This window comes from Carassius carassius, chromosome 19 (genome assembly GCF_963082965.1).
Source record: "Carassius carassius chromosome 19, fCarCar2.1, whole genome shotgun sequence".
NCBI lineage: Eukaryota > Metazoa > Chordata > Actinopteri > Cypriniformes > Cyprinidae > Carassius > Carassius carassius.
Genome location: NC_081773.1, coordinates 9,061,000 through 9,085,563, shown reverse-complemented (window position 1 = coordinate 9,085,563; position 24,564 = coordinate 9,061,000). Strand labels below are relative to the sequence as shown.

The following is a 24,564-nucleotide window of genomic DNA, read 5'->3' as shown; positions in this document are numbered from 1 at the left end:
AGTTATATAGATTTGAGCACAGTGAGCTGTTGTGATGCCATGTGGCTTTAGATGGCTGTATTTTGATGGAGTATTACAGCATGCATGCATTAATCTTCTTTTACAGATCTAAACTGGTTTAGAAACCGCTACATTTCTGGAGTTTTGCGTGTAAACTGCATCTGATTAGCGAAACTGCCTCAGTTGTTTTTTTTTTTTTTTTCCATTATAAACGTTTTTACTGTCACTTTTCATAAAGTTAATGCATCCTTGGTGAATAAGTGCAATTTCTTAAAACAAAAAACAGCCATAGCGGGAGTTCTTGGGCATTTTATTTGCAAATATATTTCAAATTTGAGATTTTTCACATTTCATTTGATTTTCTTACACTGCTGGACAGTTTTAGTATACAATGACTAGTTAATTAGTAAGAGTGCAAAATGTATGTTAAGAGTCCAAAAGAGCCAACAGTTGAAGAAAGCCCCATTTAAATCCATTCAAAAAAAGAAGCGGAGAGACCCAAAATGCAAGCCAAGAACACAGGATGTAGCTGAAGGGGAAACGGAAATGCTGAGATGCTGGATCCTTACAAACCCCCTCTGTGGTAAGATGAAGAGCTTGTTGGGAATGTAGAAGCTTAGGTTAAAAGAGAGATCAAGAAGAAACCTGTGAGAGACTTGCTGAGGTCAAACAAGCAGTCATTCTTCAGCTGTCATAGCAGAAGTACAAAGCAATCAGGCTCCTGTCTGTGTGAAGAGAGTCTAACATTTCTATGTAGACACAAATTGATGTTCTTGTGGCAAACTGGATGGGAACATCCTCACAGAAAATGAACTGTAAGCTTTTGGATTCGCTAAAGAAAATCAAAGTTGATTGACTGAAAGGTTTTGTTTCAGTCCTATACAAACCACCAGTAAGGTCTCCTTTGTGCATAGACCAAAACATTGAGAACATTTCATGAAACCCTGAAACCCTTACAGATGCATTAAATGTGAGGTCTGACTCACAGCATGTTGAGTCTGCAAATAAAGTAGGCGGTGTGATCCAAGGCTAATCTGCTCTAGCAGAGTGCACTTCCCACATCTCTCTCTCTCTCTATTCTTTTCTCGCTCCTCTTCATGCTGAGCAGAAAGATAACCTTCCTGGAACCCCATGTCTCAGAGAAACTATGATGCACTCAGGAAAAGGCAGGCAGGTCTGGTTCCTGAAAATAATGCTTTTGCTGACTTTAGATTATGGACAGTTCAGCTGTAGTTTCTTTACATTTAGGAGTTTTTTTATTATTTTTTTTAGCCTCAAACTTATGACAATTTCATGTTAATGTTCATTAAGCTTTTTTGTAGCCTAGCAGCAGTTTTATGCTAAAATTTCAAAACGATTCAAAAGTGTCATTCAGCAAGGGGATTTTCATCTTATAGTTACATGATTTTCATGCAAAATACTTCTTAATTCTTTTAAAAGTCGTAAACGAAATCAATTTTATGTCCAAACGAGCTTATACAGGTCTAGATAAATAGGCACATGTTTCAGAAGTGTCACTGGCTTAACTTATTGTAAGCTTTGCCTCCAAATACTGTTTCTAAAAACACTATTATAAATGTTCAATACATCCAGATATTCTGAAAATTAAACCTTGTTTTGGCTGGTATATGAAAATAAAACGTTAAATAGTGTGCAGCACAAGAAGAAATAGGGTTGTGGATTCATTGGTGTGTTGCCGTCTCTCTTGGTCTCTCATTCAAGTTTATATTTATATGTAAATGTAAGTTGTTTGCATATTCTCCAGTGACTCAACTTCTACTTTTGACATCTTACCCCTGATGTTGGTTAAGTACCGTCATTTGATATCACGTTTTTTTTTTTATTATTATTATTAAAAATTCTTTTTGGTTGATCAAGAAATAGAATTCTGAGTATTAGTTGTATCTCATTTTTATTAGAATCAGTTATTCATATTATTAACTTTTTTTATATATTTTCAGTTTTCATTTGAACTTTTGTTTAGTAGTTTATGTCTGTTTGTCATTCTTTCTGTTTTTGCATATTTCCATTTAACAAAAATTATTTTATTTGTTTTAGTTTCAGTAATTTTAGTTTTTCAAATTAAACTTGTTTGTTACCAAGGCTTTCTAATTTTTAAGTTCTTCATATACTTCATTTTAATAACCTAGGCACTGCATGATTCTGACCTCACGTTGTGTCCACCCTTCCTCTCCTCTCTGTAGAGAAGCTGGTAGCCTATCAGAGGGAGTTTCATGCCCTGAGGGAGCGTCTGCGTGCGGCGGAGCACCGAACCCTCCAGCGCTCCTCTGAGCTCAACTCAATCCTCGAGCAGTTCAGACGGGCCATCGCAGAGACCAACGGCAGCAAAGATGCTCTCTCCAACTTCTCAGGTTACTGAATGTTAACATGGATCTACACAAAAGAGTTAATCGCCGTATTATTATCTGTCTTGCAGTGAATTGGCATATGTTCCACAAATTAGTGGGGACAAACATACTCTTTGCTTGGTTTTCTAATTAGCAAGCAGTTATTTAATTATTTACCTATACGTTACTAAAGAATGCTGCAGTTTCTGTTCACTTTTTCAGTTGCCTTGGTTCCGGAAAAATTTTTCCCATTTGTTTTTCCCATAGGGATAAAAAAAAAAAAAAAAAAAAAAGTTATAAGCCAACTATGAGGTGAATTCTAACATTAAACGCTTTGAATCAAAAAAAGTATTTAATTGAATTTGAATTGTTACAGGTTTGTTACGTTTCCAAGGAACAGCTGTCTTAGACTTCAGTTCATAATGCGCTTGTGCCTTAAGTTTTGTTTGATTTGCCTTTTTGGATAATGTATTTAAACTGCTCTCGCCTGCTTCTAAGTACTGAGGATCAGTAATTGAGTGTACAATATTTACTTGGTGAACAATAATTATTTTAGCATTAGAAACACTCTTTTGACTAAAGATTTGACACCTACTGGTGTGTATTAACCACTACAGAAACATAAAAAAATATTGTGTAATCACCAGTAGTGTTAGTTTAGGGGGGCTGTGGCCCATCCTTACACTGGTTGGTGGTCTGATAAATTTATTAAGCACTGTGTATTTATTGTAAGAAAGCTGAAGTACCCTGGTTTCTTACAGATGAGACACAGAAGCTGCTGAAGGAGTTGGCTCACAGGAAGCCCCTCCAGGTGCCAAATATCTACCACCATCTGCCTCACTTGCTCAACAATGAAGGCAGCCTGCACCCTGCCGTACAGGTGGGCCAGGGACGTACCGGAGGTGAGCCAAACAACATGCTATTCATCAGCAGTCACAGTAGATCATTATCAGAAATCTGAAATAGCACTCTCTTCAAGATAAATTGGTTTGAATGTCCTTTGAAGAAGACCAAACATTGATTAATGACTAAACTGTGCTGGTTTTTACTGTTCTTTAGCCAAGTCCACTAGACAAATGCTAATCACTGTTTATAGCCTTGTTAAGAATCAGAGCTGTCATGAGAGGTTTGTTTTTCACCCTCTATTACTCACATTTTCACCCAAACAATGAGGTGTTGCTGTCTGCCGCGTCCTTGCTTGTGGTTTTATGTTACACGGCTGTTATCCACGGGCTGTCACAGGCCCGGTCAGTGTGTCGGAGTGGGAGCTGCAGCCAGCAGGCCTGAGACATTTTGACCGTCCTTCACACACCCACAACAGGCCTATCAGATTCTCATTAGAGAAATCAAACCCTCCTGGGTTCGGTGAGGGTTATATAGAGGATAGTTATGGGGACATGAATGCGTGGGAACGTAAGGAATAGGAGCCACTTACCAACATTTTATTTGGGGGAGGCGGCACAGTTGTGAAATCTTTTGAATTATGAAACCATTATAATGTATTTTTGGTTTAAATTAAGGTATTAGAATTGCTTATCATATCTCATATATCCTAGCATATCATAATTGTTTATCATAAAGTAAGAAAAATATTAGTTAAATTTGACAAAATTAAGGATGCATGAAATAGCAGATAATTCATTCGTTCATACATTTACCATATTTTTCGCACTATAAGTCGCACCTGAGTATAAGTCGCATCAGTCTAAAAATATGTCATGATGAGGGGAAAAAACATTTAAGTCGCACCGGACTATAAGTCGCATTTATTTAGAATCAAGAACCAAGAGAAAAACATTACCGTCTCCAGCCGCGAGATGGCGCTCTATGTTTTCAGTGTAGACTACAGGAGCACTGAGCAGCATAGAGCGCCCTCTCGCGGCTGGAGACGGTAATGTTTTTCTCTTGGTTCATGTCAAATTAATTTTGATAAATAAGTCGCACCTGACTATAAGTCGCAGGACCAGCCAAACTATGAAAAAAAGTGTGACTTATAGTCTGGAAAATACGGTATATTCATTTATTCAATATTAGATACCACATAGGCTGATATGAGGTATTTAACTGCACACACTCTTTTCTTTGTTTTACATTTTGAACATAATTGAACATTATATATTTATTTTCTCCTCCCTCTGAGCTGTTGAGTTTATTCATTTTTTTTCTGAACTATGCCCGGGTATGTGGTTAGTTGTATTTTGCATTGCTTTTTTCTCCTCCTGCTTCCTGCAACATTACTGGTTATTATACATTTTGAGGTTTCAAAACATAAGTAATACAGTTGGAACTGGACAGGAAAACTGGGGATTTTCAACACATGAGCAAACACTGGGCAAAATATATAAGTATTTTCTCTTCCCTTTTCGTTTTCTGTTCAATCTGTGCATGAATATGTGGTTAGTTGCATTTTTGCATTGTTGCTTCTCTTCCCCTTGCTTTCACAACCAGTGCAGACATGCAGTGATGTGCAGCACATTTTTGCTTCACTCCCTACCAGTTAAAAACTATCGCATTAAAATACTGGGAAATACCTCAGGTAAATTCTCTGAAGGAAATGAGACCGAGAAAAGAGGAAATAAAAATCCTGGTATATTTCTGCTGTATTTGATGTATCCATAAGCTGACCAGAACTAAACATAGTGGTTGTGATTGTGGCAATGTAAACAAATATTTATCTCTTGTAGTGGTCGACCGATATATCACCAAGGCCATGGGCTTTTTTCAAATTTCGGCATTGGCCGATAAGTTTTTCTGTTTGGCCGATGTGTTTGAGGTGGGACTTTTATTTTGACGGCGCTGAGAGCGACAGTGCCTGAGCGCACACAGTGCTCACACTCTCTTTTGTTCACCGTCGTCTTTAACAGTTCTGTTTAACACGGATAGAAGTCTGTCAAAACATCTGATAGAACGGATAACAAAGGAATTATTGTAAACGAAAAGTATTATAATGATTGCTTCTATATTATTAGTAATAGAAAGACAAACATTATAATACTCTCTCATTTTCCCATCAGCATTAAGCAAATACGCATTTACATCATTTAAAAAAATCTTTGTATTAATAATGAACATTTAATTTCACAAACCTTGCAAACTTAGTCGAATCCAGCGGTGAGCTCTTGTGTGTATGTGTATCCAGCATGATCACGTGTTCTGGGTGTGACGGTCGGTCCGTGTGAATTGAATACTTTAAACTTTAAACTCATGATTTCAAATTATGCTGCGCTTTATGCATTTGCCCACTGTCATAATAATGTCATTTTCTATGTGTTAAAATGAGTGTTACCCTGGCTTTATTTGAAAAATATGATTCCCAATGCACACAAATTTCACATTAATTGTTTTAATTCATTCTAAACAGGAATTCATTATTATTTTTTAATTATCGGCTTTATATTGGATATCCGCCATCTGCTTTTCAAGATATCAGCATCAGCTGTCAAAAAAACAATATCAGTCGACCACTAATCTCTTGAATCTCTTGATAATTTATTAATGTGCATATTGTAAGTCAAAGTCTGTAGTGCGTGCAGCCCTTTTTGATTGGTTGGGCTTTTTTTTTTTTTTTTTTTGCCATAATGACCAATCCACTGATCTGGCTAATTGACACCCTAAGCCTGGAGCTGTCGTGCTCTTTTGTGGTGCTTTCTATTTTGTTCTTGTTTGTGTGACACATTGTACTGCACTATACTGTATCAGGCAGTATGTGGGTTAACGACAGATGAGTTAAGGCAACGGCTAGGTGGCTTTATTACAAGCGACATCCTATGCTGGGACAGACTGCAGTAAATGACAACAATGACGTTAGAGAATGTCAAAAAAACCTTGTGTGACTGACCCCTGTCACACGAGGAGGTTGTTTTTCTGAGCGTATGGGAAAAACAGAGAGAATTCGTTGTTTTTGGAAAGCTGAAGCCCACCCGTGCTTTACGCCTGCCTCCTCCAAACCCACAAATGGACCTCTCCTGCTGGCTACAGTAATCTCAGCCTCCTGTTTCCAGACTGTCTGTGGGCAAGACGGTGGCCGGCTCTGACTCTTGCCTGTGCCTGCGGTCCCTCTCTTCTCAATGAGATCGTGACTTAGAGGGCTATTTTTAGAGCTGTAAATGGGGACATCATCTTCTGCCCAGACCCTAGAGACCGTGCACAATATCTCATGCTCAACACCACCCCCTGATCGATGTAGACTCAGGTTTGCAAACGGTTGTTTGATAAGATTACATTGAGAGGATCTAAAATAATCATGCCAGTTGTATGTCAAATAACCGATGACCTAATAAAAAGCATTATACAAGGAAACGTTTTTGAAAAATATTTATACCACTCATATTTAAATGTAATTACTCTGAATGTCATGTGGTGTAACCATCATGTAAAAAAAGTTAGTTGTGAAATATATATATATATATATATATATATATATATATATATATATATATATATATATTTTATGCTAAAAAGTTTCTATAAATTTTATACATTTTAAATTCAAAACGTTTTGTAGAGTTTCACCACTATTTACAGATGACTTGGTCTCATTATAAAAAGATCAAATTTTAAGAGACGTCTTGTCATTTTACATTTTTTTTCTTTTTCTGCATATTTTTGCATTCTTAATACACCACATTACTTTTTTGGTCGCATCACATGTTAATGTTAAATGTAATGGAAATGTTAATGTTTTTAAAATAAATAATAATGGGATATGCCAAAGGAATATGCCAAGTTACTTTAGAGTTTGTATTTCAAGAGTATCATTCCTGTAATTATTTTTTCTTCATTATGATATCATGCAAGTTTTACCACCCTGATTTTCTTTATGCCCCTAAATGTATAACAAAACGAACTTTGGTCACACTTTATTTTCAGATCTTATTCTCACTATTAACAAACAATAAACTCAACCTCCTAATTTGCTGCTAATTAATAATTACTAATGTAGTTTAGGTATTGGACCAAATTAGGGATGTAGAATATGATCATGCAGAATATGTGCTTTAGCAGCACTAATGAACAGCCAATATGTTAACAATAGACATGCTAAGCAACTAGTAAATAGTGAGAATTAGTCCCTATACTAAAAAGTCAAAACTAAAAACCTATTCAGTTATTGAGCATTATGCAAAATATTATGTAATGCTGTTAATGTATTTAATGAAAGTTATTATCAGTTGTAATGAGTAAATCTAGCTTTACCTCTCATTGGGGGTCCCTAAACCTGGAAAGGCTGAAAACCCTTGATATACACAATAAAAAAACAAGTCTGAGAGGATTGTTTGAGAGACGCTCTCATTGTAAAAATGTTCAACAACATAAGATTTCAGTCTCAAACACGCTGTTTTTCTCCCTCAGTAAGGAACTGTAACATCCCTAGAAGACCGTCTGTGTATAAATCTGCTGTGGTTTAGTCTCAAGGCACGTTGAGTGGTTGTCTCAAAGAGAAGCATACAGACTTCACATACTGCAGATGAAGAGTGAAGAAAGAGCATTCTGGGAGAAAGAATGCAGCTCAGCGGCTCTTTATGTAACTGAGCACCTGAAGGCCAAATGCTACTTTTGTGAAAGAGAAGAGGTGGCGTAGGAGAGGATGACTTGTGTTGAATGCACATTAACTTAAAAACATGCTTTTTTGGGGGGGGTAATGTGCCACTTTTATTTTTTTTCTTTGTCTCAGGTGCTTTACCTCTCTGTCTGATACACATCATCTCTTTAATGTGCTCTCTCGATCTCTCCCTGTCTCTCTTTGATCCTCAACCTACTTTACTCCTTACTCATGTGGTGTTACCTCTCAAAACACTTTGTCTTTCAGTGGCAAGCCGTGCAAAACGAGGATTTTTTTACTTTCTTCTGTGTATTGCAGATGCAGTGTGACAGAGCTTCTCTCAGTCTGTCACTCAAATTGAACACAAACGCACATACACCGGTTAATCGATGTGACCGCACCGGTAATACCGGTTTCACTGTGGGAGCATTCCCTCTTTTTCTCGCTTTCCTTTGCTTTGAAATTGCTTGTAAAAGCGGCATGCACATTTTACTTTCACTTTCAAATAGCGACAATTTGGTATGAGGCAATTGTTCATTTTTAATTTGTATGGTATTGATATAATGATATTTGATATATGATATGATAATGATATGATATTTGATATAATCCAAAATATTGCCATACAGGAGCTTAGCATTCCCCTTCACCCTAGCATGCCCCTACACACACACACACACACACACAGCAGTTCAGCCTAAGCACCTGTGTGAAAAGTGCTCCTGTCCATTACAGAATAAGTTAAGCATGCATGCATATCACCAATATGATTTCAGGAACTCATGGATTTTCATATTCAAAGATTCAGGTTTGCTATTTAAATCATGTCCAGATTTGTTAGTGATTTGTATTTTTATAATTATTATTATTTATTTATTATTATTATTTTTGTAGAAGAGGATGAGACATTTTCTAAACTCATTAAGATATGCATGAAGGCTGTTATTATCAGTGTGTCCTACTGTCTGTACAGAAAAATCTAAGAAAATAAATGATATTTATGATAAATGTTAATAAAATGTTTATTAAAAATAATAGATAGAAAGGAACAAATTTATACAACATTGCCATGATTTTTACTAATACAAGGAAACAAATTAATCAAATATGGCATTGACTTTATAAGGCAAGGTAACATAAAATTTTTTTTTTTTTTTTTTTGGTCATAATACATTTTTAATGTTCTAGTCGCTACTCACATGCCATTAACACTTGTTATTGGTCCCTTATTGAGGGTCTTGTTTACTCATTATGTTCTGATTGTATCAGGAGTCTGTTCTTGTGCTTTGCTTTTCTTTCTTCCTGAAGGGAAGCTGAATTTCATTGCTTTTCTGATGCTCAGAGATGCAGTACAATAGAGCAGAGTAATGCGTTTGCCCTGGGAACCTCCTTGTGTGTCTTTCATATCCGGACTTTACTCTTGTGCTACTCTGCATGCCTCTTCTATTTCAGATATCAAGCCACAATAATGAAGCCACAGAACCTCAGTCAACTTCCATGTCACATATTCATCTTGTATGGCAGCCTCTAAACAAACCGGTTTCATGTTATTTAGAGTAGTTTGTCTTCTGCCAAGAGATGACTGTATGATGTGCTGGTAAATTGAGTTTATGAGGCAGGAATTGAGGTTTTGTTCTCTTTTCTATGCAGTTTCCATGGTGATGGGCATCCCCACGGTGAAGCGGAAAGTAAAGTCATACCTGTCAGAGACGCTTCACTCACTCATCGATAAACTCTCGGCAGAGGAGAAGCTCGACTGCGTCATTATAGTGTTCGTGGGAGAGGTAAGCGTTTTTCTCATTGGTTTGAGAAAGTGTGTTTGTTTGTGTGTGAGGATTGCGGCTGCCTGTCTTCCTGTTTGTGCAGATTCATCATACACAGCTTGATATGATGGAAATGACTGTGCGGTGCTCACACTGACTAAACAAGTGCTTCTCAGTGAAGATCTAAGTCCACTCAGATGTCAAAAGCACACTAAAAACATTCAAATAATGTTGGTTATGTCTGTGAATGTAAACAGTTGGTGAAAAAACTGCATGTGTATCAGTATATTAAATCTGTGAAACCACTTCTCTTGGACAGAGTGACAACAGTCTATGTATAGACTGTGTATAGAAATTAACTCTCTTTGGAGAGGCTTTGTGTTTTGTACCTTTGCAGATCTTTTTGGTCCTCAAACATCAAAAGAAAGTTTAAAGTTTACAATTTTGGTACTGTGTCATATTTACTTCACGTTCGGTGTAAGAGTCGTGAGACCATCAACAGCTTTGTAAATGGCTGAGTTGGGTCAGTGGGGTTTGTTTTTTGTCGTCTTGTTACCACCCGTTGAGGGGTGTGGGTGGTTCTTGCTGAGAACAGGGGTCTCTTTGATTTTATGCTGCTGTCTGAAGGTTCAAACAAGAGGAACAGACATGCAGACATACCCCGCAGGATTAGTCTCAATTAGTCTGAATTTGTTCTGAGATTGATTGGAAGGGTTATTTTGGCCCAATGCCATGTTGAAAACCAGAATTGAAAGTAGAACTGTATTCACAAAATGCTTCTTTTCAGATATTTTCAAAGATTTTCAAAATCCACAAATGCATATGGAAAAAGTGTGTTATGTTTACATTTTCTTTGCCCAGACTGTAATTTATGCTTTTGTAATTTAAAGTACCGGGAAGATTAGGCAAATAGACTGGTGACGTAGGTCTGCGCGCGTTTCTCAATACAAAGTACGCTGATTTTGGACGTGGATCCTCGGTAGTGCGGATTTTGTTCATTCGACTCGGGAGTGTGATGTCCGCGATGACGCAAGTCCAGTAAATCTGCAAACAGCAGCATATACTTGATAATTCAGTCAGCTGACCATGGCTACTATTTTCCTCTCTGTATATTTACAATAAAACGAAATAGGATATCAAATACCACTGCCTCCTTTCGTTTTCATTTAAGCATAATAACAGCTGCAGAAATGTACTTAGTTCAGGGATATACAGCCATTACAATAAAACGAAATATTATATAGATTTGCCTTTTTTATTTTCATTTTAACATATAGATAAATTGAATACAGACCAAAGATAACCTGTTAGATTTACCCAAAACGAATTATATTTTATGTTTAACCACTAAAGAGACATCAGAGCCAGCGGCACACATCAGAAGGTCTAGCCGAGGAGAGGCTGCTTCTCGGCGGATCAATGAGGAATGAGCTCCCGCTGATCGCGTGGAGTTCACCGTCTCTGAGATCGGCGAAACACATTTTTTAATAGGCGCTGTCTTTAAAAATAAACCACAGATTTGAGTTTTAAACAACTACATTCTCGCCTGAAATACTTTTAAAATTACATTTCATGACACAATAAAACAGTAATATTTTGAACATGATCTGAATAAATGGTGGTTGAACTCAACCAATGCTGCGTGAACTCAACTCGCTTTGGCTACTGCAATTTTCCTCTCAGTATATTTACAATAAAACGAAATAGGATATCAAATACCACTGCCTCCTTTCGTTTTCATTTAAACATAATAACAGCTGCATAAATGTACTTAGTTCAGGGATATACAGCCATTACAATGAAACAAATTATTATATAGATTTGCCTTTTTTTTCATTTTAACATATAGATAAATTGAATACAGACCAAAGAAAACCTGTTAGATTTACCCCGCAGCTGAATTATATTTTATGTTTAACCACTAAAGTTCTGAGGCGTTCCAAATGGCAATTCAAAGATGGGGTGATTTGGATGTGAGGGATCCAGAGTGATTTTCTGAGCCCTTTTCCTCACTCTGGATGTATACAGTTATTGAAGGGTGGGCAGGGGAGCACCAATAATCCTTTCAGGAGTCCGAACAGTTCTCTGTAGTCTTCTGATGTCTGATTTTGTTGCTGAACCAAACCAGACAGTTATTGAAGTGCACAGGACAGACTCAATGACGGCTGAGTAGAACTGTTTCAGCAGCTCCTGTGGCAGGTTAAACTTCCTCAGCTGGCGAAGGAAGTACAACCTCTGCTTGGCCTTTTTCAAAATGGAGTCAATGTGATTGTTCCACTTCAGGTCCTGAGAGATGGTGGTTCCCAGGAATCTGAATGACTCCACTGCAGTCACAGTGCTATTCATGATGGTGAGTGGGGGGAGTGCAGGGGGGTTTCTCCTGAAGTCCACGATCATCTCCACTGTTTTGAGTGTGTTAAGCTCCAGGTTGTTGAGACTGCACCAAACAGCCAGCTGCTCAACCTCTTGTCTGTAAGCAGACTCATCACCGTCCTGGATGAGGCCGATGACCTATAGTGTCGTCTGCAAACTTCAGGAGCTTGACAGAGGGGTCTTTAGAGGTGCAGTCGTTGGTATACAGGGAGAAAAGCAGAGGGGAGAGAACACATCCCTGAGGGGCACCAGTGTTGGTGGAGCAGATGTTTGACATGAATTTCCCCAGTCTCACTAACTGTTGCCTATCTGCCAGAAAGCTGGTGATCATAGACAGATAGAGCTAGGAACAGAGAGCTGGGTCAGTTTGGTCTGGAGGGTTGTTGGGATGATGGTGTTGAAAGCCGAACTAAAGTCCACAAACAGGATCCTCACAGAAGTCCCTGTTTTGTCCAGAAGTTGCAGGATGAAGTGCAATCCCATGTTGATTGCATCATCCACGGACCTGTTTGCTCGGTAATCAAACTGCAGGGGGTCCAGTAAGGGTCCAGTGATGTCCTTCAGATAAGCCAGAACCAGTTTTTCAAACGACTTCATGACGACAGACGTTAGAGCCACAGGTCTGTAGTCGTTAAGTCCTGTTATCTTGAGTTTCTTTGGAATGGGGATTATGGTGGAGCGTTTGAAGCAGGAAGGCACTTCACACAACTCCAGAGATCTGTTGAAGATCTGTGAAAAGATGGGGGCCAGCTGGTCAGCAAAGATTTTCAGACAGGCTGGTGTAACGCCATCTGGGCCTGGTGCTTTTCTTTTGTTCTTCCTGAAGACCTGGCGCACATCATCTTCACAGATTTGAATAGCAGGAGGTATGGAGAGGGGGATTGCAGGAGGTGTTAATGGTTGTGTAGGGAGATGGTCAAAATGGGTGTTGGGGGTTTCAAATCTACAATAAAACTCATTCAGGTCATTAGCAAGTCGTTGATTGGCCTCAGTGCAAGGGGGTGGTGTCTTGTAGTTTGTGATGGCTCTCAGTCCTCTCCAAACTGAATTTGAGTCGATGGAAGTAAACTGGTCTTCCAACTTTTTGGCGTAGGTCTTTTTAGCCGCTCTTATCTCTTTGTTCAGTGTGTTCCTGGCCTGATTGTACAAGACTCTGTCCCCATTTCTGTAGGCATCCTCTTTGGCCCGACAAAGATGTCTGAGTTTTACTGTAAACCATGGCTTATCATTGTTGAATGTTAAATAAGTCCTGGTAGGAATGCATATATCCTCACAGAAACTAATATAGGATGTTACAGTCTCTGTGAGTTCGTCCAGATCGGTGGTAGCAGCTTCAAAAACGCTCCAATCAGTGGATGTCAAAACAAGATTGTAAATCCTGCTCTGTTTCGCTGGTCCATCTCTTCACAGTCCTTACTACAAGTTTAGCAGATTTAAGTTTCTGCTTGTAGGATGGTAAAAGATGAACCAGACCGTGATCAGAACGTCCCAAAGCTGCTCGTGGAACAGAGTGATATGCATCCTTTATTGTGGTGTAACAGTGATCCAGTATATTACTGTCTGAAGTCTGGGTGTTGTTGTTCTGTCTCTGTGATCTGATCAGCAAGTTTTTGTAAAGCTGAGCTCACATGCGCTTGTGGAGGGATGTAAACACTAGAGATGTTCCGATACCCTTTTTCTTTTCCCGATACCGATTCCGATACCTGGGCTCAGGGTATCGGCCGATACCGAGTACTGATCCGATACCTGGGTGTGTATCTGTATATACAGCTGTATATACTACTAGCCCTGTGTAAATTTCTAGAATTATTTTATGGTGTGCTCCAGACTTATCCCTTGATAAAACATGAACAATTACATGGTTAACTACTGTATTTATTACAGTATTTTTATTATCTGACATGAATTTGACAGTAATCTTATTTAATTTCTTAAGCGAAAAAGAACTTCAAATGCAGCCAAAAATCTAACACCGCAAACTAAAAAAGGTATTTTAGTATTTTATTTTTACAATATTGGTGTATAAAAAACTGCAACAAATAAGTCTAGGAATATAAAAAATTCTATATTAATCAGATAATCTCTTTACAACAAAACAAGTAAAAAACAAGCAACCGTCTAGGCATAATTATTATTATTAATAGAGACGTATTATTACTACATAGAGACGTAGCTAAATCTACTGTAGGCTACAACAGTAGCTTAATATATTGTCAATTTACTCGCCATGAAGATCTTTGAGTGTCTGTGTTTGATATGACAGTTTTCTCAAATGAAACGTTAAATTCTCATGAAGTGACGGTTTATGCGTTCAAGTCCTCATATAGTGACACACAGCAGAGGCCACAAAACAGCGAGCTCCCGTGCATCTGCGTATGTCTCCCACAGAGATGTAGACTTTGCAGGAGTAATATTTAAATAGTATTTTGCAGTTTAATATTCACAGACACTAGTATATATATTCGGCTACAGTCTGGAGCCCTGCGCTTAGACTAACACGGAAGCGACTGAACGCAGCTGCGGGTAACGAATATACTCAAACTTACTTCCGGTTCTACAGAGACGCTGGTATCATCACATTTTAAAATTTTCAGCACCGTCTTGGTCCCTAGTCGCCGTTTTACTGTCTGGTTGGTCCAGTCTGAAATACTGCTAAACAGCGGACATACTGCTAACCACTGATCTATAATATAGAAGCGGCTTCACTGTCTGTTGGCAGTTTAGAACGCGATGAGCGATCCAGTCATATATAGATCAGTGCTGCTAACGCGTTTTCATTTCTTCTTCGCTGCTCTACACAGGGGTTGCTTGTGGCATTACAGCACAACGTCCTGTGTTTGCAATGCATTCTGAGCAGCGAAGAAGAACCGTGCAGCGGTTAGGCAAAGCTAGCATTCATAACTAGGTCTTGAAAATGGTATCGGATCGGTATATGGGTTCATGTACTCGCCGATGCCAGAATTTGTTGTGGTATCGGAGATATTTCCGATACTAGTATCGGAATCGGAACAACTCTAGTAAACACTCACCAGAATGAACGAGTGAAACTCCCGCGGCGAATAGAACGGCTTGCAGTTGACAAACTGCATTTCTAGATCAGGACAGCACATCTTCTTTAACACAGTTACATCTGTACACCACCGTTCATTGATGTAAAAGCATATCCTGCCGCCGATTTCCCCGTTGATTCTGCCAGATGGATGCTAGGCAACGGCGTTCGAAATCTGCACTTCCTGAGTCTGACGAGTGCTCCCGCTCGCTTTCCCCGTCTGCGCGTCCTGAAGCGTTTGATCAGCGCCGCTGTTCCTCCGATAACAATGTTCAGCAAAACGTCTGAATAATTTAAATCCGGTAAAAGATCTTGTGGTGTGTTCTGCCGAATGTTCAACAGTTCATCCCTGGTGAAACTGATCGTGTTTGTTAAACAAAAAACAGGAAAAACGAACAAAAACAGTACAAACACTGGAGAGCCAAGCACTGAAGCAGCCATGTGCAGCGCCATCTTGCTTCCTTTCAACAACGTTGAAAGCTCAGCCAAGATGAAGGAACAGCTGACCATAGCTATATATGGATTGCCATTTGAAACCAATTTAGTAGCAGAGCTACTAAAAGCATTTTTTTGTGCTGCAAATCCATTTATCCTTTGCTGAAATTTCCGCGTCTTCATGGAGAGAGCGCGTCATTGTTGCTTAGCAACAGCAGACGCCTCAGGATTGCTTCTGCCCAGAGCGCTTTGGAAAGAAGGAGAAAGCGGCGCGCCTAGCGTTTTCCACGTGTTTTTAGGCGCAATATGTGAACGGCCCCTTATTCATTAATTAATTATTTTTTGCTTGCATACAATTTCAAATATGCCGTGGAGAATCACAGAAAGTGACCAAATTAGGTTTTATTGTGAACTTTTTTTTTTTTTTTTTTTTTTTTTGAAAATTCGAATATCATTTTTATTTATCGAATAATTATTCGAATGTTCTACTATCCGTGCCCACCCATACTAGAAATAAAAGCATTTATACTACATTACAAATAACAAGCTGTATATAATTTTTTTTTTTTTTTTTAAGATTTGTAATGAAATAGGAATTTTGAATAAGGAAAATGAGTTTGCTTGTTTTACTCATGAGAGTTAGAGCCATTTAAAGAATAAACTGCATTTTCTGGGTTTCATTCCTGGGTTAAAAAACGGAAAAATAAATGGAGGCAATATGTTGTTTTTTTTTATCATTCTTAAGTTACAATATTTCTGCATTAAATATTTATAATAGGAATATAGTTACTGTGTTACAGTGGGCTGTTATGTTAGATTAATTGACTGATTAAAAAGGAGTCTGTATAAACAGGAAAAAGGTTAGGTGCAGCTTAACCCCTAACAGTACAGTGTTTTCTATACATCAGCAGACTTGGCATAATAAATGTAGTAGTTTTCCTCCAGCCTGCGCTACAGTGTTTTTGTACCTGACTCAGTGTCTGTGGGCTGTGGTTATGTCTGGTAACTGATGTTTTCTGTGTGATCAGTCATCAGCTATTCTTGTGGTTTTCTGTAACAACGGTAGTACAGTAATTAGTTGGAGTGCTTTAATAAAGCGGAAACAACCAGTGGCGGTGCATCTAAAGACCCTCTAATGAGGCTCTTGTGTCACCCCAGCACACGTGTGAGCCAGGGAGAGAGGATAACCCTTCCCACATCACGCACTGCAGTTTTACAGCACTTGCATCCACAGATGTTGTAGGGTGAAGAAAAGACGATTCGTCCTTCTCACCGAGATAACAAACAGCCCAGAGCAGAGTCACTCCAATTCCCATATTTTTCCAGGCTGTCAGGAGCTGCTGGTGTATTTACTTAGTAGTTACTGCACCTGTATTTGTGCCGAGTCTGTGCTAACCAGTGCTTTGTTTGTTTCCTCACAGACGGACATAGATTACGTAAACAGTGTGGTTGCAGGCCTTGAAAAAGAGTAAGTTGCTTTTTCTTTTGCCACACTGAACTTCCTCAAGATTAAGTTATGATCTCAGTTGTACATTTAACCTTGTGGTTCTGATGCCTTGTTAACTGTTGTTGTTGACTGTCATTGTCCATCAGGTTCTACACAGAGCTGAATTCTGGGTTACTGGAGGTCATATCTCCCCCTGCCAGCTACTATCCAGACCTCATCAACCTGAAAGAGACCTTTGGTGACTCAAAGGAGAGGGTGAAGTAAGTATTTAGGAATATTATGCTCTTCAGGAGCCACATACTTCTACAAAACACTAATAGACTGTGTGGGACAGTAAATACTTCTGGGTATATAATAAAACGGTAGTAAAATGTTAGCATAACGAAAAATTTATTATTTACAAGTGACCTAATTTTCAGCATCACTTCTTCAGTCTTCAGTGTCACATGATCCTTCAGAAATCAATCTGATATTCTGATTTGCTGCTCAGTAAATATTTATTATTATTAGCAATGCTGAGAACAGTTGTGCTGCTTAATATTTTTGTGGAAACCATGATATATATATGCACTGTTGGGAACGTTACTTTAAAAAAGTAATTTAGTTATAGTTACTCACTACTTGTTCCAAAAAGTAACTGGGTTAGTAACTGAATTACCCTATAATAAAAGTGACTCGTTACCAGGGAATGTAACTATTTGCGTTACTGTAAAAAAAAAAAGTTGCTATGTGTCAAAGAAAATATTTATTTTTTTTTTAGCAGTTTTCACAAGTCAGTTAAAATGAGTAGAACAGACAGGTGTTCGTACATAACTTTGGATATTTATTGCACATCAACAGACAGCAAGAGTTTTATCCTGCACTTCAAGTATTATCTTTGTAAGAAAAAGTGTTTTTGGCCACTAGCTTTGTAGATAAGTGTGTATCACATTACATGCACGTTCTTTCCTTTGACTACAATGAATTTGAAGTAGTGCTTATATTTCCACCTTGAAAATGCCAACATTTCATCGGATTGCTAATAACTTGCCTTTCTGGCGCTACTGTGAATCTCTGTTTAGCTAGCTGTGTGTGTGTGTGTGTGTGTGTGTGTGTGTGTTTGGCGCCGCTAGCGTAAAAACACTGGCGCATAATCGCATAAACATAATCGCTTATCTCGTTATTAACCCACCTGCTCACTCGCTGTGTGAGCCAGGGGTGCGTTCGGATTACATAGTATATTAAATCAATGCATAGTAATGCACCGTATTTAACGTCCAGTAATATTAACGGCGTTGTAATGACGGGAAAAGTAATTAGTTTACCCCGTTACTGAAAAAATAACGTCGTTACCTAACGCCGTTCTTTTAAACGGTGTTATTCCAAACACTGTATATATGTATGTTGTTTTTTTATGTTTTTTTTAAGATTCTTTAATAAATAGAAAATTCTAACCAAATAAGTTTGAAATAGATATAATTTGTAGCAATATAAATTTCTTTACTGTCACTTTGATCAATTTAATGCATTCTCACTAAATAAAAGTATTAATTTACTTAAAAAAAACAAACAAATCTTACTGACCCCAAACTTTTGAACAGTAGTATGTTTCTCAAAACACACACACACACAGACACAGACACAGACACACACACACACACATATATATACTGTCTAATCAGCATGTTGATATGCCACTCCTGTGAGGTGGATGGATTATCTCTCCAAAGGAGAAGTGCTCACTAACACAGATTTAGACATATTTGTCTTAGACCTTTGAGTTCAGCTCATGAAAAATGTGGGCAAAAACAAGTGTTGCATTTATAATTTTGTTCTGTGTGTGTGTGTGTGTGTGTGTGTATATGCAGTGTTGGGAAGGTTACTTTGGAAATGTAATAGGTTACAGATTACAAGTTACCCTGTTTAAAATGTAATAGTAGTGTAACTTTTTCAATTACTTTATTAAAGTAATGTAACTAATTACTTTTGAGTACTTTTTGATTACTTTTCTAAATTTGAAAATTAAAGAATAATAAATAAAAGCATATACATCAACTGAAATACAGTTATCTAATAAGCATGTGACGTATTCTGTGTACTAAACTCCTGAAACATTGGTGTTTTTTTAAACTGCTGTCTCTTTGTATATGATATGATGATAGTTTTCTCAAAATAAGTAAAATGCACATGAAGTGACACAGAGCAGTTCTAGAAATTATGTTTATGTGCTCGTGTACTCCTATATTGAGGCAGCAGAGGTTGAAAACACTGCGAGCTTCAGTAGGCCTATTTGTAGTAAATGAAACCATGTCTTTGCAATTAATTTACAGAAGGGGTGGACTGGGAAAAAAATTCAGACTGGAAAATTCAAACTCATATAAACAAATTCACGGACAAAACTATTTTTGGTATGGATCTGACATAAAAAAAGGTTTAAATCTTTAATTTGGGGACATGCAAAATAATTAAAAGTTCTCTCCTGAACTGCACCTTCACTTCCATTTTTCTCTTCAGTCTCTTTATTTTGCCCTGTTATCCATCTCTCTCATGACTTTAATACTCAAGATTGAACAAAACTATACTTTACAATACAATACTCTACAATACTACAATATCTTTATAGAAAAATCCTAATACTGTACACGAGTCATGTTTTCCTTACAAAAATTGACCGTGCTTTTTTTTAGCCTATATACAATAACCTTGTTTTGTTTTGTTTTTTGCAAATGGATTTGTATTTATTTTTAAATAACTCAATTTGTAAAATCATTTTAAATTTTTGGTTATCACAGTTAAACAATAGTAACTATTTTCTCTGGATTTATAGAAATATATTAAAACATTAATTTTCGTAAGGGTTGTGTTGTTGTCTGTCCGTAGCTCCCCCTAAACCTATAAAAAAAAATCTGATCTGTTTTTCAGCCAAATTACTACTGTAACATTACAACAGATAATAATGATGTCCTTTATATAGTATTTTGAGTGATGACTGATGAGCAACGTGCTGCTGCTTGATTAAATAAATAAAAAAACAAAGACAAAAAAGCATCTTTACAGATGAAACTGACCTGAAACCCTGAACACTAGTTCTGCTTCTCTGCTCCAGCTGTGCGCTTCCACACTCCACTCTATTCTCGCTCTCTCTCTCTCTCTATTCTCTCTCTCGCGCTCTCTCTCTCTCTCTCTCTCTCTCTCTCTCTCTCTCGCATTGATTACTCTGAGTCTGATCCAAACCGTTTAGCGGAGGCGCGGAGAGCGCGCGAGTCATGACTAACAATTCATGATTTATTAGAGATTTAATTATCAAATGGTGGATTCGCAAATGATCGCTTTAGTACATTCGGCAGGCAATTATACAATAATGATATTAAATAGCGGGCAAAATCGGCTGCCAGGCCACCGGGAATTGTCCCGGTTCTCCCGGTGTTCAGTCCGCGCCTGATTTCCACAGACACGCAGAATGTGCAAGTCATATATTGCATTTTTGGGACTTAATATTCACAGACACTAGTCCATGTCATGTTTTGATTCAAGTGTACTGACCTACTTTTGATTTAGTCATCCAAAATGTGGCATATTCCGTCCGCGTTAGGCATTCCGTTTTTAAGACTGGATTCTACGAACCAGACTGTGTTTCCACATCCCGGAAATTATTAGGGCGGTATGTCTCAGAATAGTCAGTGCAATTTGGGAAAGAAATACGTTAAATCTGTATGTGTGTAAATATTCAAATGTAATCCCCTTTGTAATCGTTAAAAATTTCATAAGTAACTGTAATTTAATTACTCATTTTTTCTTAGTAACTGTAAGTAATTACAGTTACATTAATTTTGTAATTAAATTCCGTAACGCCGTTACATGTAACTAGTTACTCCCCAACACTGTATATATGTGTGTGTGTATGCATACTTAATTGAATATTGTTTGCTGTCTGGACACTTTTTTTGGCATACTGTACTCAATTTACTTTTATTTGAAACAATACTCCGATATATCACGCAACACATGAAATCCCACGAATTCCGTCAACATACCGGCGTGCAACGCGTCAAAAAAAAACAGAAGAAGAAGAACATACCGGCGTGACCTGCACCGAGTGTCTTCGCTTTTGGATGATTTATTTTGAGAAGTTACAGCAAACATGGTTATTACCTGCATAGCAAAAGGTTGTGAGAACAAGCAAAGGACATACACGAATATAATGTTTCACAGAGTTCCATCTAATGTGGAACTGAGAAATAAATGGCTAGCAGCTCTGGAGATCTGTAGTTCAACGCCTCTCAACAAAATAAAGCAGTATCGTGTTTGCGAAGAACATTTTGCACCAGAGGACTACTTTGAAAACACAGGAAGAACAAAGTGCACATGTAAGTTTTTTATTTCTCTTCCTATATAACCTATATTGCCTGTGAAAACATCAACTCTATGTGAATACAGCTATAATATGGGTCGATCTATACATGCGTCATGATTAAAATAATCACTTACTCTGTGGACAGCTGTCCATTTGGTCCATTCGGCGTGGGGAATTTTTTTTCAGTTCACTTTGTCACACTGGAAAAAAAATCGAATACTGCAGAATGGATCAGCGCCGTGAAATCCTCTGTAGATGTGACACAACTTCGGGCACGCTCATCTTGATCTGACGTGTTGAGCCTGGTCATCAATGGCAAAAACATGTCCCACTCTCTACAGCATAGACACTCTATTTCCGTCGGCATAGATTGGCATATTCCCCCACATTCACACCACCAGTTCATGTTGGCTCTCATCACGAGCGATCGCAACCTCCTCCTCCTGTCGTTCTATTTCCAAAGCACGCAGTTCGTCTTCTGTAAACTCTGGTTCAAATAGGTATGGTTCTGGTTCTTGACTGTCTGAGAAGTCACCCTCTTCGTCTCTCTCAAAATCAGCCATGTTCATCGCCATTCGTGTACTGTAAGGAAAATAGCCAGGTAGCTACTATTCACGCCGGTATGTTGATGGAAGTCGTGGGATTTCATGTGTTGTGTGATATCTCTGCGCCAAAGTAGCAGTGCTTCGCCTAAGCAGCAGTGCTTCGCCTGTGCTTCCCCATAATATAGTCCCAAGTCAATATCTGCCTAGGAAATCGCCTAGTGTTAATCTGGATCGCTATTTGTACTCGTTATGAATACGCAGGCCACAAGAAGTAATTAGGTGTTTTTTTTTTTTTTTTGATCACTTTTACTCAGGCCATGCTAGCTGGCAACAAAGGATTCCATTCATTGTGCTAAGCTAAGCTAACGCCGACCCAGTCAAACTAAAACAATGCATGCACTGACGCAAAAAATGCATTTGCCCACCTATCTAAATGTAGGAAATAATGTGAATAAGCCCTATTTCAAAAAACGGTGGAGTGTTCCTTTAAGCCCATATACGCTTCCAATCAAAGAATTGGACACATCTATTTATTATTACTGTTTCCGTATTTTAGGATATAAGGCAAATAATCAAAACTATAAGTGGGGAATTGTGTAGGCCCTTAAATATTGTAACCATTTTAAGCATACTTCATGTAAAATATCTTGATTGATATCTTGATATCTTTCTACAAAACTAATTCAAGCATTTATCTTCAGTGGAGCATGTTCAAGCGGTTGACAGGTGGTGTGTGTAGGTGTATTGATTGCAGTCTGTCATATGGTTGTGCTGGCTGTTGCTGTGGTGAGTTGATGTGCTCAAAGAGATTTTTGTGGTGAAGCTGAAATAAAGTTTTGATTAGCCCGGATCTCATATTTCAGTGGCTGAGTCAGAGTTGATTTACTGTCACAAATGTGATTAGAGAGGGAGAGATGTCAGTGAGATTTTCTGGAGAGAAAGACCGAGCGAGAGGCATGGGAAGCCAGTAAGCTCAAGGTCAAAGACATCGACTCATTCCTTCATTACTTCCTTCCTCCTCTTTCTCTCTGTCCTAAAAGAACCTCTCTTCTCTTCTCCTGCTCTCCATAAATCTTTCATCCACAGCTGTCTCAATTTAATCTCTATCACTCTGGGCATCTCTTTCTTTCACTGCCTCTTCTGTCTTTTGGTATCATGCTCTCTCTTTCATAACTCTGATTCTGTCCTAGGGTTGACACAACTGAAAAATAGTCTTTGCCAATGCCGAATATTATTATTCTCAATACCAATTTAAATACCAGAGAAATATTTATAGATATGCTATTCAACACACACCTTTGTTTAACATATTAAATTCATTCAGAGCCATGCAGCCTTCAGCAATTTCTAAATTCTGTATACAAGTTTTTACGAATGTAACTATATGGCAGTTAATTTGTAAAAAAAAATGTTAGAGCAGTAAGTAAACAATATTTTACAAACATACACTACCATTCTAAAGTGTGTTCTTATATGTTATTTAAAACAATTATTACTTAATTATTCACTAAAAAGGCAGTTACAAATGTTTTTAAGAAAACTTTGTTCATCAAAAAATCAGGCCAACTGTTGTTAACTCAACATTGGTAATATTCAGGAATGTTTATTTTAGCAAATCAGCGTATTAGAATGATTTCTGAAGAATCATGTGACTCTGAAGACTGGAGTCATTACTGCTGAAAATATAGCTTTATCTTCATAGAAATAAATAGCATTTTAAAATGTTAAAATTAGGGGTGTGACAAGACACTTATCCCACACGAGATGAGACATGAGACTGGGTTCACGAGAATAAACGAGACAAGATTTTAACTTTTTAGACTTTTTTTATTTTTATTTGAAGAAATCCTCTATGATGAAATATATATATATATATATATATATATATAGGGAAAATTTGTATTTTATTGAACTGAAAACAAAATGTAAAAAATGAATGTGCATTTTAAAATCAACTTGTTCTATTTTAATGAATTATATTATGCAGCAATAAACAACACGTAAACTAGCGCTGCAAGATTCTGGATTAATTGAGAATCATGTTTTTTTTATGTATAGGCCTATACATTGGTGATCACGATTCTAAAGAAAAAAAAAAGATTAGAAAACTAAACAAAATAACAATTTACTAGTGGTTCTGACAAAATGTTTATTGATTAAGCCTTTTTTAATGTATTCATTTGAAGAAAATAGAAATAATTAAATGGAGTCCGTGCCTTAATTCATAAAGCCCTGTTTCACAATTATAATCTTTTGAATGAACGATTCCATGACAAATAATTATTTTCCTAAACTGGCAGTTGTCTCAACCTCGTGACGGAAGAGGATATTGTGTTAATACATACACGTGTTTAGTGTGTTAAGATACTTTTGTTTTGATTGCTACTTTAGAGAGAATAAGTGTTTATACCCATACTATAAACATTTATCCCAGTACTCCCATTATCTAAATGTCTGTAACACATAAATGATGTGTGGTTGAAAAGATTGTTTGTGTTGCTCTTTCTGGATCACCTGCAGCATGAATGATTCATTAACATGGGTAACGTTAGCAGCTAAACGTGCTTCTCACGCTCCACTGACACTCGCGATGTTAAACAGTCATAATAGACATAGCTGAATCATTGTCATTCAGGAATAAGATCGCGTGGGTGTTTAAATTGAGATCGCCGTCCTTAAACGATTAATCTTGCAGCTCTTATGTAAATACTGTAAATTGTTTTGGGAGG

At 37.6% G+C, this 24,564-nt stretch overlaps 1 protein-coding gene across 2 annotated transcripts in view; it reads left to right on the top strand.

Moving 5' to 3' along the window:
• The window catches only part of LOC132095002 (alpha-1,3-mannosyl-glycoprotein 4-beta-N-acetylglucosaminyltransferase A-like), a 55,079-nt gene that overhangs the window by 14,782 nt on the left and 15,733 nt on the right, over positions 1–24,564 (top strand). Inside the window, exons 3-7 of one of the 2 annotated variants that reach the window (XM_059499715.1) lie at positions 2,205–2,372; positions 3,110–3,250; positions 9,541–9,674; positions 16,932–16,978; positions 17,104–17,217. In XM_059499715.1, the coding sequence (XP_059355698.1) occupies positions 2,205–2,372; positions 3,110–3,250; positions 9,541–9,674; positions 16,932–16,978; positions 17,104–17,217 (604 nt within the window). The remainder of the gene's footprint in view (positions 1–2,204; positions 2,373–3,109; positions 3,251–9,540; positions 9,675–16,931; positions 16,979–17,103; positions 17,218–24,564) is intronic. The other variant, XM_059499716.1, reaches the window with a different exon arrangement.